The 14,192-nt window shown below is 34.5% G+C and overlaps 1 protein-coding gene across 4 annotated transcripts; it reads right to left on the bottom strand.

The window, feature by feature from the left end:
* Positions 1-1,204: 1,204 nt before the first annotated feature.
* Positions 1,205-13,413, bottom strand: LOC107599696 (granulins-like). Of its 4 annotated transcripts, XM_016291374.1 has the most exons (16): positions 13,272-13,413; positions 10,831-10,916; positions 10,118-10,258; positions 8,456-8,578; positions 8,254-8,352; positions 8,004-8,154; positions 6,554-6,589; positions 6,325-6,416; positions 6,045-6,183; positions 5,770-5,867; positions 5,369-5,605; positions 4,551-4,793; positions 3,746-3,994; positions 2,846-3,094; positions 2,494-2,730; positions 1,205-1,518 (listed from the first exon to the last, which is right to left on the bottom strand). In XM_016291374.1, the coding sequence occupies exons 2-16, from the start codon at positions 10,831-10,833 to the stop codon at positions 1,405-1,407; spliced, it is 2,211 nt and encodes a 736-aa protein (XP_016146860.1). In that variant the 5' UTR covers positions 10,834-10,916; positions 13,272-13,413; the 3' UTR covers positions 1,205-1,404. The 4 variants fall into 4 exon arrangements, with proteins under 4 accessions (XP_016146860.1, XP_016146861.1, XP_016146863.1 ...); XM_016291375.1 differs by lacking the exon at positions 6,554-6,589; XM_016291377.1 differs by lacking the exons at positions 3,746-3,994; positions 4,551-4,793 and having other exon boundaries at positions 13,272-13,410.
* Positions 13,414-14,192: the final 779 nt, after the last annotated feature.

Below are 14,192 nucleotides of genomic sequence, written 5' to 3'. Positions count from 1 at the left end.
TATGATTATTTGTGATAAAACTAATATTTTTATTCAGCGAGAATTACTTAAAGTGATCAAAAGTGACAAAAAATAATTATGAGCTCAATTTTGATAACTGAAATAAAAAATAAAGCTAAATAGGATTTAAAAAAATATATTAAATACTAAAAATAAAAATGACAACTACCATGGGTGCAGCAGGCGCAATGATATTACACAGCGGCTGAAAATAGGCTTACTGGAAGTTACCAAGCTGGGACTATTTTCAGGCGCTGCGTAATATCATTGCGCCTGCTGCACCCATGGTAAAATATCTAAACTCTTTGGTCATTTTTGAGCGAGATGCTAACGGTCTAATCAGATTCAATGATCTATGCTAAGCTGCAGCTAAAAGTGCTACCGCCAGACCCGGAGATCGGCTGGATGGATTCGAAAACGGTAAAACTCAACTGTTTAACTCTAGGGGAGTTGGAAAATGAGCCTATTTTCAAAAATAGTGGAGTGTTCCTTTCAAATGAGTTACTAGCATTTGAAATATGTCCTGGTTTCCTTTCAACAAAATTGATTTAAATCAAAAACTAAAATCTCTCAGTGTATCCTGCTCAAATATAATGTTTTTATTGTAGTAAAAGCGAAATATTAAAAAACACTAGATGCATAGTCCCTTGTCTGAAGAGGGCATCTTAAAACCATGCTTTATGCAACATGTAGCGTGTCTAAGCACTCGAGTGTGTGTGTGGATGGATGTATATTTGTGTTATGGACATGTGGTTCAGTGTCAGTCTGTGGTTTTTCCATTTAAAGTGAATTCTCCCACCACATAGATGTGGAAGCTTTAGTGCAGCCTTGGAATTCTGGGTCACATTTGTATCCCACAGGGCAACAGTGCTTCATGTCTTCACAGCACACTGCCTACAAAAAGAGAGAGCAACAATCAGTAGTAATGATTTCACTTTATGAATGTATGCAATATTCTGTAAACACAAATTAAAAAAAAAATTCAACGAACACGTGATAATTACATAAAACAATAAATACAGAAATTTCAGTAAACATACTAAAAATATAATCAACTGTTTAACTCTAGGGGAGTTGGAAAATGAGCCTATTTTCAAAAATAGTGGAGTGTTCCTTTCAAATGAGTTACTAGCATTTGAAATATGTCCTGGTTTCCTTTCAACAAAATTGATTTAAATCAAAAACTAAAATCTCTCAGTGTATCCTGCTCAAATATAATGTTTTTATTGTAGTAAAAGCGAAATATTAAAAAACACTAGATGCATAGTCCCTTGTCTGAAGAGGGCATCTTAAAACCATGCTTTATGCAACATGTAGCGTGTCTAAGCACTCGAGTGTGTGTGTGGATGGATGTATATTTGTGTTATGGACATGTGGTTCAGTGTCAGTCTGTGGTTTTTCCATTTAAAGTGAATTCTCCCACCACATAGATGTGGAAGCTTTAGTGCAGCCTTGGAATTCTGGGTCACATTTGTATCCCACAGGGCAACAGTGCTTCATGTCTTCACAGCACACTGCCTACAAAAAGAGAGAGCAACAATCAGTAGTAATGATTTCACTTTATGAATGTATGCAATATTCTGTAAACACAAATTAAAAAAAAATTCAACGAACACGTGATAATTACATAAAACAATAAATACAGAAATTTCAGTAAACATACTAAAAATATAAATAAATAAATAAATAGGTATGTTTAAGTAAACAAATGTAAAATTAAATAAAAGCAATACATAAATAAACGAGTATGCTCAATAAGTAAAACATTTTTTGTAAACACAACAAATGAAAAATAAATGAAATCAACTCCGTAAACACAAATAGAAAAACAGATAACTAAATAAGATATAAATTAATGGTCACACTTTATTTTAAGGTCCAAATCTAACTAACAAACCATTAACTACGATTTTTGCCTCAAACTCCTAATTTGCTGCTTATTAATAGTTAGTAAGGTAGTTGTTAAGTTTAAGTATTGGGTAGGATTAGGGATGTAGAATATGTGCTTTATAAGTACTAATAAACAGCCAATATATTAACAATAGGCATGCTAATAAGCAACTAGTTAATAGTGACAATTGGTCCCTATACTAAAGTGTAACCAAATAAATTAAAATTAATGAATAAATAAACATTTCAGTAAACTAAAGAGAACTAAATTAAATAAAAACAATAAATATATACTAAATCATAATTTCATTAAACAATAAATGAAAAAGATAACTAAAACAAATATAAAAATAAATAAACCAAATGTTATTTCAGTAAACAAAATACCTAAAAAATGTATACATATAAAATAAACATTACAGTAAACAAATGAAATGTTAAATAAATAAAAATTTCAGTACACAAATAACTAACCAAAACAAACAGTGATAGTGATGCTTTCTTTAGCAAGCACCACTAATAATATCAGACATCACAGAAAAATAATCATTGGATTTCATGCCAAATACAGAATCTATTCGTGTCAGCCCTGATTTTTGTTACCTCTTTATATGGACAGCAGGCCCATGTGGAGTCTGATAGTCTACAGCAGCTCTGTGTCTTTAAGCAGCATGTCGACGCGTCACACAGCACCTCCTCTTCTGAATGTGTGTCAGTGTGTGTCTGTAATCGTGTCAGAGGAACACTGTGAGAACCGGACGGTTTAACGCAGGTTCCAAATTCGAGGTTGCAGGTGTAGCCCTGTGGACAGCAGTGCTCGTGATCCTCACAACACACCGCCTGCCGAGAGAAAACACATGACAACAACCCCTGAGCTACTCAAACAAGTCAGACGGAAAAATAACTTTTGCATGACATACAGGGATAAAATAAACTGCATAGCCAAAAGACTTACCTTGACAAGAGGGCAACAGCCCCACTGCCCTGTGGGTAATTTACAACAGGTAGAACCAGATGCACAACTGGTCGTCGAGTCGCACTTCTCATCTTCATCTCCAAACAGCACCTCTGACCCCTTCACGACCCTGGCCTCTTGTTTTGTGTACCAGGGGATCTCATGGTAGGCTTTAGTGCAGGACGTTTTCTTCTCATTACAAGTGTAGCCGCTAGGACAGCAGTGATCTCCATCCTTACAACACACCGCCTTAAAAGAGAGGAAACGACAGTGTCAGAATTGTTTTCATAATGGAGTACTATATACACTGCCTACTATTGTTTTGTACGTAAAACAGTACTCAATAGGCAACAAAAAAAAAAACTAAAATGTAAATGGCAGTATGCTACATTATGTTGCATGCTGAATTCAGCAGTCATCATCTTTGATTAAAACGCAACATAAAAATACACTTTTTCCAAGCAAACAAATAAAACAACAAAATAACCAATAACTTTAATAAATAACTAAATATCAAAAATATCTAATAACCATAAAATAACAAATAAAACAACAAAATAAAAATACTTCACTTAAAATAAATGAAATAGCTAAACAAACAAAGAATAATAATAATAATAATAATAAATAACAAATAATAACAATTTAAATACAAACTAAATACCTATACAAAACACAACTTTACAATAATAAATAACTAAATAAAATAAAATTCATAAATAAACAAACCAAATAACCCTAATATAACAAATAAAATAATACTAAATATACTATGGTATCTATAACTCCGAGTTGACTCATTTGTGATAATTTAAGGCTCACATGTGGCATTTACATTGTATTAAATAGTGAATGAGTGAATGGTTTAATATTATATACTCTAACATTTGCATGTCTGACCTTTGGCAGCGGACAGCAGCCCCACTTGCCGAGGTTGTTCATAAAGCAGCATGTATCGTCTTTAGGACAGCTGGTTTTATCGTCACACATGTGTCTGTCCACTGGAGTATTATCATCAGACTGCTTCAGCGCAGACTGTTTCCTGAACCAGGGCATGCTGGGAAGGCCAGAACGTACACAGGTTTTGTGAGTCAAGTCACAGTTGTAGCTCTGCGGACAGCAATGCTCCTGATCGGCACAGCACACGGCCTGCAAAATTCAATTATCCACACAGGCATATATATATATTCAATATATTCAAATAGAGAGCAGTTCGTTCAAATTGTAGATTTACTGTTTTTACTGTATTTTTTGATCAAATAAATGCAACCTTACTGAGCAGAAGAGATCGGTTTCAAAGCCATTAAAAAATATATCTTACTGACCTTTTTTTGAATGGTGGTGTATATTATAAGCTACAGTATATTTCATTTATAATGTATATTTTAAAAGCATGTATTTTAACCCATATATAACAGCCCACATTAACCCATATATTATTTTAAAAAGTGTCATATTTGATTTGACTTGAAATATCATTATCATTAGTTTCCCTAGGAGCAAAAAAAAAAAAAAAAAGCCGCGAGAATAGAGGCTGTATTTATGAGCGTTGAATAAACTTTTTAGAAATGTAACGTCCAAACCAACCACAGCCAATCAGCAAACAAAAAGCATTCATATTAATTTTTCTGAACAAAAAAAAAATACTGCGCTTTATCGTATCTAAATGCTAAACGCTAGTCTAAACCCCTAAATGTGTTTGTACCTGTGGCATAGGACAGCAGGCCCATGACCCTGAGGTTAGTCTACAGCAGGTTGTCCCAGCTGGACACAGCGATGTCTCGTCACAGTTTTGGTTCAGTGATGGCAGGCTCACTGCGGCGATCTTCTTCACCAAAGGCACAGAAAGACGGGGACCCTGATCGTTGGAACTGTCACAAGTGCTGGCGGCCAAATTACACACAGTATCGTGGGGACAACAATGGAGATGGTCCTCACAACACACTGCCTAGAAATTTAAATCAATACAACATTTAAAATATATAATTTAAATAAATAAAATAAACAAATATAAAACAAAAATAAAAAGTTATTTTATATTTATATTAAAAAAAATATATATAAATAATTAAAATGTGAGAAATGTAACAAAACAAACATTAAATAAAATATTTTTATTGTATATTTATTTAAAGAAATAAATAAACAAATGACAATAAATCCGAAATAAAAATAAATATAAAAAAAATATATATATAAAAATCTATGTTAGAAGTAAAATAAAACAAACATTAAATACAAACATTTTTTAAACATCACATGAAAATAAATAAATGGTAAAGATATATAAAATAAAAATAAATCATAAGAAATATAAAATACAAAAATAAAGATGTGATTAAAAAAACAAATATAAAAAATAAACAAATTAAATAAAATAAACAAAATAAAGTTAGATATAATAAATATAAAATTAAATATATTTACTTCACATTTTTAAACAAATACATTTATATACATTTTTAATAAGAGTTTTACCAATTAGCCTGTAAATGTTCAAATGAGACAAAGAAAAAGTGTTACTTGTGGCAGAGGGCAGCATGCCCATTTTCCAGATGATAGTCTGCAGCAAGTAGAACCATCAGGGCACGAAGAAGTCTCATCACATTTCTGATTGGGTGAAGCTATTGGAAAGGTGGGCACCTTTACCATCCAGGGTACGGACACTGAAAGGTCAGCAGGATCATCACAGGTGCTCGCCGCGAGGTTACACACCGTGTCCTGTGGACAGCAGTGGGCATGGTCCTCACAACACACCGCCTGGAGGTGAGGACAACATTACTCGAAACACTTTTTTTTTATGTTTTCCTCCAATAAAAATTGAAGATTTGAACTTTTGTTAGGGGCTGGGTATTCACATGTATAAAACATGGGCCACAATCAACCTGAAGCTGTTTTTGAAATAAAGCTGACAACATGAGTACCTTCGGTAAAGGGCAGCAAGCCCAGGTGCCTTCTTGTGTTTTGCAGCAGGTGGTACCGCTAGCACACGCTACTGTTTCATTACAGGGAACTAGTTTTTCTGCAGACAGGAAGAGCAATAAAAAGATGGACTGATGCATATTATATATCGAACCAAGAGGGCAAAAATAGAATTCAACACACACAAATTATGGATCTCACAATACAAAATGGTCTGGGCTATGAGGATAAAAGCTTTTAACTGTACAAAGATAAAAATAAATAAATGGATGTTTACCTTTGTGCTTCAGGGAAGTGGCTGGGATCTTAGTGGCCATCTTTACCATGACACCATTAGCTGACACACACATACTATGGACAAGGTCACAAGTCGTGGCCTCTGGGCAGCAGTGCACATGATCAGAACAACACACAGCCTACAGCAAAAACACATTTATGCTTGTTAACTCAATCTTAGAGTGATCAAAATGCATGCAAACTACAGGGTGACCATAAAATACAACTTACAAAACCTACAGAAAAATTATTAAATATACATGTAGACAAATATGAAGCACCCTCGTCATCGGGCAGCATCCGTAACTTCCGGCCTCTAGTTCACAGCATGTTGTATCTTCCGGACATGTGGAAATCTTATCTGGGCAGATCACTGACCACATAAACACACACAGAAACCTGAGGTGCCAGTTTCAACAAAGACACTTGATGAATAATGTATATAGAAATAAATAATACATAAAATAGGGCTTATGGACCAAAACAACTGCAGGTGTCAGAGAGTCTTACCATCTCTAATATCACTGGAGTCTGTAGGTGGAACAGCTGCAATATCATAATAACACCCATAAATCAGCTGGTGTGAAAATGACCAGCAAATTTAAAGCAATGATATTCTACTAATTCATAAAAAGAACTTGAAGTCATTTTATGAAAGATTATACCTTTTTTTGCTTCAGTGAACAAATATGGCTTAAATATGCACTACTGTTAAAAAAGGTTAGGATCAGTAAGATGATTAAAGAAATTAATACTATTATATTCAGCAAGGATGCATTAAATTGATCCAAAGAGACAGTAAAGACATTTATAATAAGGTTATAAAAGATTTCTATTTCAAATAAATGCTGTTCTCAAGAATCCTGAAAAAAAAAACTGTCACAGTTTCCCCAAAAATATGAAGCAGCACAACTGTTTCCAGTACTGATAATAATAAGACATGTTTCTTGAGCAGCAAATCAGCAGGTTAGAATGATTTCAGAAGGATCGCGTGACACTGAAGACTGGAGTAATGATGCTGAAAATACAGCTATGAATCACAGGAATAAATAACATTTTAAAATATATTCAAATAGAAAGATATTTTAAACGGTAATAATATTTCACAATATTACTGTTTTTAATGCATTTTGATCAAATAAATGCAGCCTTGGTGATCAGAAGAAACTTCTTCCATAAACATGAAAAAAAATTACAAATCTTACAGATGCCAAACTTTTGAACAAGAGTGCATTATGCTTATAACAACATTAAGTTGGCCACAATGCAATTTAAAGGGATAGTTCACCCAAAAATGAAAATTAGCCCATGATTTACTCACCCTCAGGGCATCCTAGGCGTATCTGACATTCCTCTTTCAGATGAACACAATTGCAGTTATATTTAAAATTGTCCTGGCTCTTCCAAGCTGTATAATGGCAGTAAATGGTGCCCCTGTTTTTGAAGCCGAAAAAAACGGCATACATTCATCATAAAACTACTCCACATGGCTACGGGGTCTTAATAAAGGCCTTCTGAAGTGAAAAGATGCGTTAATGTGAGAAAAATATAGATTTTTAAACAATTATAAACTGTAATCTCCAGCTTCCGGTCGCTCACAGGCGCATTCACAAAAAGACATTCAAGCGTATGACGTAGGCGTAGCGCCAGGCGCAACGTAAGCTCACACTAACGCATCGTTTTGCTTCAGAAGGCCTTTATTAACACCCCGGAGCCATGTGGAGTAGTTTTATGATGAATGGATGCAGTTTTTTGGCTTTGGCTTTAAAAACAGGGGCACAATTCACTGCCATTATACAGCTTGAAATTTTAAATATACCTGCGAGTGTGTTAGTCTGAAAGAGGAATGTCAGATACGCCTAGGATGCATTGAGGGCGAGTAAATCATGGGTTAATTTTCATTTTTGGGTGAACTATCCCTTTAATGCTAATGAAATGTAAAACTGAGAAACCATCATACCTGCTGTCCTCTCTGATGGATTCCTGTGACGGGCAGCGAACTTCCTCCAGAGTGGGGAGGGCCCATATGTTGCCGACACACACCTTGAATGCTCGAGGTCACATTTAGTTCCCTGAGGACAGCAGTGTCTCTTATCTTCACAGCACACGGCCTGAACACACATACAAACAGTAAGAAAGACAAATGTAAACATTACCATGTACATGTAAACGCATTCCAGAATAAAAATATGGTCAAACAGGTGCTATACATTTTTCATAGCACAGCAGCCCCAGCTGCCATCAGGCATCTGGCAGCAGGTGGTGTCATCGGGACATTCAGACTCCTGATCTGGACAAATTACAGCTTGCTAAAAATCACACAAAAAAAAGAGAGAGAGAGAGATTTATTTCAATGCTGAATATTTACTCAAGGCTTATCTGAATTTGTGGCTGTGCAGGTATGCATGTTACCTGCTTTGTGGCGACTTTTTCCACCCAGTCTAAAATGTGTGTCTTGTTCACACACTTGGAGTGTACCAGGTCACACAGAGTACCCTGATAACAGCAATGCAAGTGATCGGAGCAGCATTCTGCCTACAAACACGCATACAAAACAAGAGTCATTTGATATAAATGTGCACATTGTTTACTGTGCTTAAAGGAATAGTTCACCCAAAAATAAAAATGTACTTACCCTCAGGCCAAACAAGGTGTAGATGGAGTTTGTTTCCTCATGGGAACAGATTTGGAGAAATTTAGCATTACATCACTTGCTCACCAATGGATCCTCTGCAGTGAATGGGTGCCGTCAGAATGAGTCTCCAAACAGCTGATAAAAACAATCACAATAATCCACAAGTAATCCACACCCCTCCAGTCCATCAATGAACATCTTGTGAAGAGAAAATCTGCGATCAATCAAATCCATCATTAAGACATTTGAACTTTAAACGGTCGCTTCTGGACAAAATATGAGTCCATAATCCATAATAACGCTTCCTCCAGTGAAAAAAAAAAAACTCCACCCCCTTTTGTCCCCTCACATCAAAATCCACCCACATATCCATTTAGAATAGTTTTGAACTCTTTTCGCTTGTAAAAGGTGCTTGATCTGTACATTTTTCTCTCCTGATTCAGATGAGATGACTTTTCCACTGGAGAAAGCAATATTATGAATAGAGGACTCGTATTTTACCCAGAAGCAACAGTTTGAAGTTAAAAATGTCTCAGTGATGGATTTGTTTCTTACAAATGCAGATTTTCACTTCACAAGATGTTAACTGATGGACTGGAGTGGTGTGGATTACTTGTGGATTATTGTGATATTTTTATCAGCTGTTTGGACTCTCATTCTGACGGCACCCGTTCACTGCAGAGGATCCATTGGATAGCAAGTGATGCAATGCTACATTCCTCCAAATGTATTATTATGATGAAGAAACAAACTCAACTACATCTTGGATGGCCTGAAGGTAGTACATTTTGAGCAAATTTTATTTCTATTTTTGATAGAAGTACTCCTTTAACAGAATGGTTCACAAAGAAAAAAAATCCTCAATTTCTATCTACTAATGGAACACAAAAGAAAATTTGTGTTCAGAAAGAAAAAGTCATACAAGACAGAACTATTTGGCTGAACTATCCCTTTAATAAAGCACGTATTAAATAAGAGTTGTGTTTAAAAAAAAATATATATAGAACTTTTATTTAGCAAGGATGCATTAAACTGATCAAAAGTGACTGTAAAGACATTTTAATGCTACAGAAGATATTTCAAATAAATGGTTTCCACAAAAATATGAAGCAGCACAACTGTTTTCAAAATTGACGATAATAAAAACATATTTCTTGAGCAGCAAATCAGCATATTAAAATGATTTCTGAAGGATCATGTGACATGATCCTGGAGTAATGATGCTAAAGATTTAGCTTTGCATCACAGAAATAATATACTGCACATCTCAACATATGTTAAAATAGAAAATAGATATTTTAAATTGTACTATTTAACAATTTTACTGCATTTTTGATCAAATAAATGCAGCCTTGGTGAGCAGAAGAAAAAAATTAATAAATAAAAATCTTTCCGACCCTAAACATTTGAACAGTAGTGTAACTACCATATACACATACGTTGGGTAGCGGGCAGCAGCCGTATCCTCCTGACGGAGTTTGACAGCAGGTGCTTCCGTCTTCACACATCCCTCCATCAGGACAAATCAGAGCGCCACACACATTCAGACAGACACATAACGCTACGACACCCGCACGCACCTGAAAAACAAGAAATGGGGGTGAACCCGAACACCATTTGATTCTGTGTTTATGTGACACAGTTTTCATTATCAAAATATAGTGTCATAAAAAAAAAAAACACCTGCATAGTAGCACAAAACTTCAGAAGCTCGAGGCTGATTAGCTACAACGGTTTGCGAAACACTTTAAATACATAATATAAATCTGTTAAAGTTATAATACATAAAAATCACCGAGGAATGTCTGGTAGAATTTAGTGAAAAAAAATGAAGTTCTATTTAAAACATTCCACACGCCTGAGTGCCTTAGTCAATCGACAGACAAAAATGGATTACAACATTTGAACAAGAGTTTCTTAAAGGTGTACATTTCCCAATTAGTTGATTTATTGAGCAATGCAACAATGCTAAACACTGCTGACAATCTCATGACAGATTGAGGTCAAGCCTGGTTGATGAACAATTGCTTCAGCAGACTTTAGACTTACTGAAGGCTATACTGTGGCAACATGGTAAAAGCACTGTTTGATTTCATATAATGTTTGTATCACAATGTAAGGAATCATTAGAGAACTACTACACACTACTCACCATTGTGTGCGTGTGTGTGATTGCTGATCCGCAAAACTAATGCTCTTCAAATTTTCAGATGCAAAACCATGTGTGATTTTCTTGCGCTGTAACAAAACATTAAAAAGCATAAATAAAATCACATTATTGATCACATCAAATAAGTACTCTTTTAATAAACAATCATTTGTAGACTAATCACTTCGTGGCATAGTTTAACAAAAAAAAAGAAGAAAAAAAAAAGGCAACTCTTTGATCGTATTTGTTTTTTAATTTATGACAGCTGTCAAATGTACAGCCACAAATGTCTTGCAAACTTGCAAAGCTTCAATTTGTGGAAAGTAAACAGTTAACCCATTTAAGCCCACCGGCAACTAGAGATGCAGCAGTTTATAGTTATTTTCCTTTTGTAAGTATTTTTCTAGATGTTATCCAGGTTTTATTTCTCAATGACATGCAAGCAAACAACCAAATAAAGGATTTCAAGAAAAAAATAAAAAGGTATTCACTTCCTTCCTGTCACATGAGGCTGTCAACTTCCTACCCCTACTTCCAGGAAGCATGGCGAAGGCAAACCCTCCCAAAGAAATACATTTTCATATTACTAATAAGTATTTTTTTGTTGACATATATATATATATGCACATAATCATGAAGGTCTCTAGAATCATCCAAACAAAACAAATCTTCCAGGAGATCTATAGTTTTTTGTATACTTAGTCAAAAGTCCAAGCGGCAACTATAGTTGGCGGTGGGCAAATGACTTGTAAGCACATATCATGGGGAAATGGGGTATACGGTGTTAATAGGTTAATAAATCAAGGTTATTGGTCTTGTTTAGTGCTTTTTGCTTTCATAATATCCCACTAAAACATAACTTAACCCTTTAACTGACATCTCTACTGTACAGTAGACCTTAATTTGATGGGGAATAAATCTGTCAAAAGGAGATGAGAGAGCAATGTTTCCACAGCTCTACTGCCCCACCTCTGTGTCTGCTTTTGGGGGGGGATTATCTTTTTCTCCCTTTTATGACTATGTCTTGTAAGGGGCAAAATATTGAGGCCCCTTTATCCAGTTTGGATGCGTTTCATTCTAATTGGTCAAGGACCCAAATTCTTTTTATGACTAGTAACTAATGATTCCATTACAATATTAATATTCAGACAAGTAATGAGTTTAAATTTACATTATTATATGAAATCACCTACTACAGTCAGCCACTGAATACTATGGGCCTAAAAAATGCGTAATTTCCTTTCAGGTATACCTTTTTAATTATATAGATATAATATTTTCTTCATTCTATTTATTTTCATTTAACTAACACACCTCTAAGAATGAAAATACCTGCATGTTCAATAATAAGTAAATAAATAAACAATCATGGGTGTAGCCTACACATGATAATTATTTAAATAATCATATATTTTCAAAAGAATCATTAATTTCATGAATAAAGGACTTTTGTCAGGGTTAATCCATTTGACCTACTCAATATGTGCCTACTCATAAAATATGTGATATAGTATAGTATGAAAATATGTTTACGTAAGTTTACAAAACTACTTGTACCTTCACAGCAGTACTCCTTGTAGGCTACCTGTAGGCTACTTATACTAAAACTGCTTATGTAAGGGAAAGTTCACCCAAAAAATGGAAATTGTGTCATCATTGTGTCAAACCTATGAGATTCTTTCTTCTGTTGAGCACAAAAGAAGATAATTTGCAGAATGTTGGTAACCAAACAGTTAAATGCGTAATTTTCTTTCAGGTATACCTTTTTTATTATATAAATATAATATTTTCTTCATTCTATTTATTTATTTTCATTTAACTTTTTGATACACAATACCCTGTTGGGGAAACTTAACGGCTGCACTTAGTTCTGCACCATGTTCCACCGCTTTAAGACAAATGGATTTGTTGTGTTTTCATATTTAAGAGATTATAAGCTAGATGCAACTTTTTTGGGGTTTGCATCGAATGTTATGCATGATAAATGTTTATGAATAAAGATTGATCTGCTGAAAGCAGTTATTTTGAGTTAGATGCCAAAAGCTCTCCTCCTACTCAAATTTGACATTGAAGGGGTGCATACAACATATTTGCCCACCGACAACACATTCAAATACGATTTTCAAGAAAAAAGAAAAAAACCCTGGGGAAAATAAATGCAGAACATGTTCACATAAGACACTATTAACATGACTATATGCATGAAACCATTCAAAAAATTTGGCCACAAATGGGTTAATACATATTAAAGCCTGAAGGAAGCATGTATTCGTTGCATCGCTGATTGAAACCGTATCACTTTAAACTGTTGTTGTAACTGTTGTTGTAGCGTTGTTTCTCATTGTTTCCGACGGAAGCGAGTGGGCGACCGGAACAAACCCGAAACAAAGACTTATTTTATGAAAGAAAAAAGGATGACATTAGCATAAAGAGAAATGACTTACCGTATTTCACGAGGCCAGCGAAGACATCAGCGTAAACCTGGATCCGGTGAAGTGGATATAATGCTGTTCTCTGCTGAGTTTGACTTTATTATCGGTCATCTTATCACGTGACCCGAGCATGTCACATGACTCTCTGTGAGTCAGGCTGCTGGTTTATCTTTTATTATCAGGCAAAACAACGTGAACAACACCAACAGAGATGTTCATTTAGTCTACATGACAAAATAGTTTACGTTATGCAAAAATAAATAAGAAAAAATGCAAAAATATACTACTACTAGGCTACTACTAATAATAATATAAAATTAAAACGTATAATGATATTTCTAGTAGTATTTCTAATCTGAATATAGAACTAATACAATATTAGAAAATGATCAATTGCACTGCAGTGCGGTTTAAAAAAATGGCTTGTAGCCATACCACTTAATTTAATGTATGTTTTACTTCTCTATTAATTGAATAAACTTTATTTTACTTTATCTTTTCATTACTTCAGAGTTATGTGCCCTCTAGAAGCTTGCGTTCTGCAAGTGAACGGCGTATTACTGTGCCATCTCAAAGAGGCACAAAATCACTTTCACTGACATTTTCATTAACTGTTTCCTCCTGGTGGAATGACCTGCCCAACTCAATCCAAGCAGCTGAGTCCTTAACCATCTTCAAGAAACGACTAAAAACACATCTGTTCCACCTTTATTTGACCCTCTAAGTTTAGCACTTTCTATTCTATTTTAATTCTACTTTATCTATATTTATCTTCTTTTTTATTTAAAAAAAACAACAGAAAAAAACAAACACTAGCTTTCTATTTTTTTTATTCTATCTACTTGTTTTTCTTTGTGTGTATGTATATGTGTATATATATATATTTATGTGTGTGTATGTATGTATATATATATATATATATGTGTATGTGTG

This window comes from Sinocyclocheilus grahami, unplaced genomic scaffold, assembly GCF_001515645.1.
Source record: "Sinocyclocheilus grahami isolate Dianchi unplaced genomic scaffold, SAMN03320097.WGS_v1.1 scaffold270.1, whole genome shotgun sequence".
NCBI classification, from domain to species: domain Eukaryota; kingdom Metazoa; phylum Chordata; class Actinopteri; order Cypriniformes; family Cyprinidae; genus Sinocyclocheilus; species Sinocyclocheilus grahami.
The sequence above is the reverse complement of the archived record's forward strand: the minus strand, read 5'-3'. Positions and strand labels throughout refer to the sequence as shown.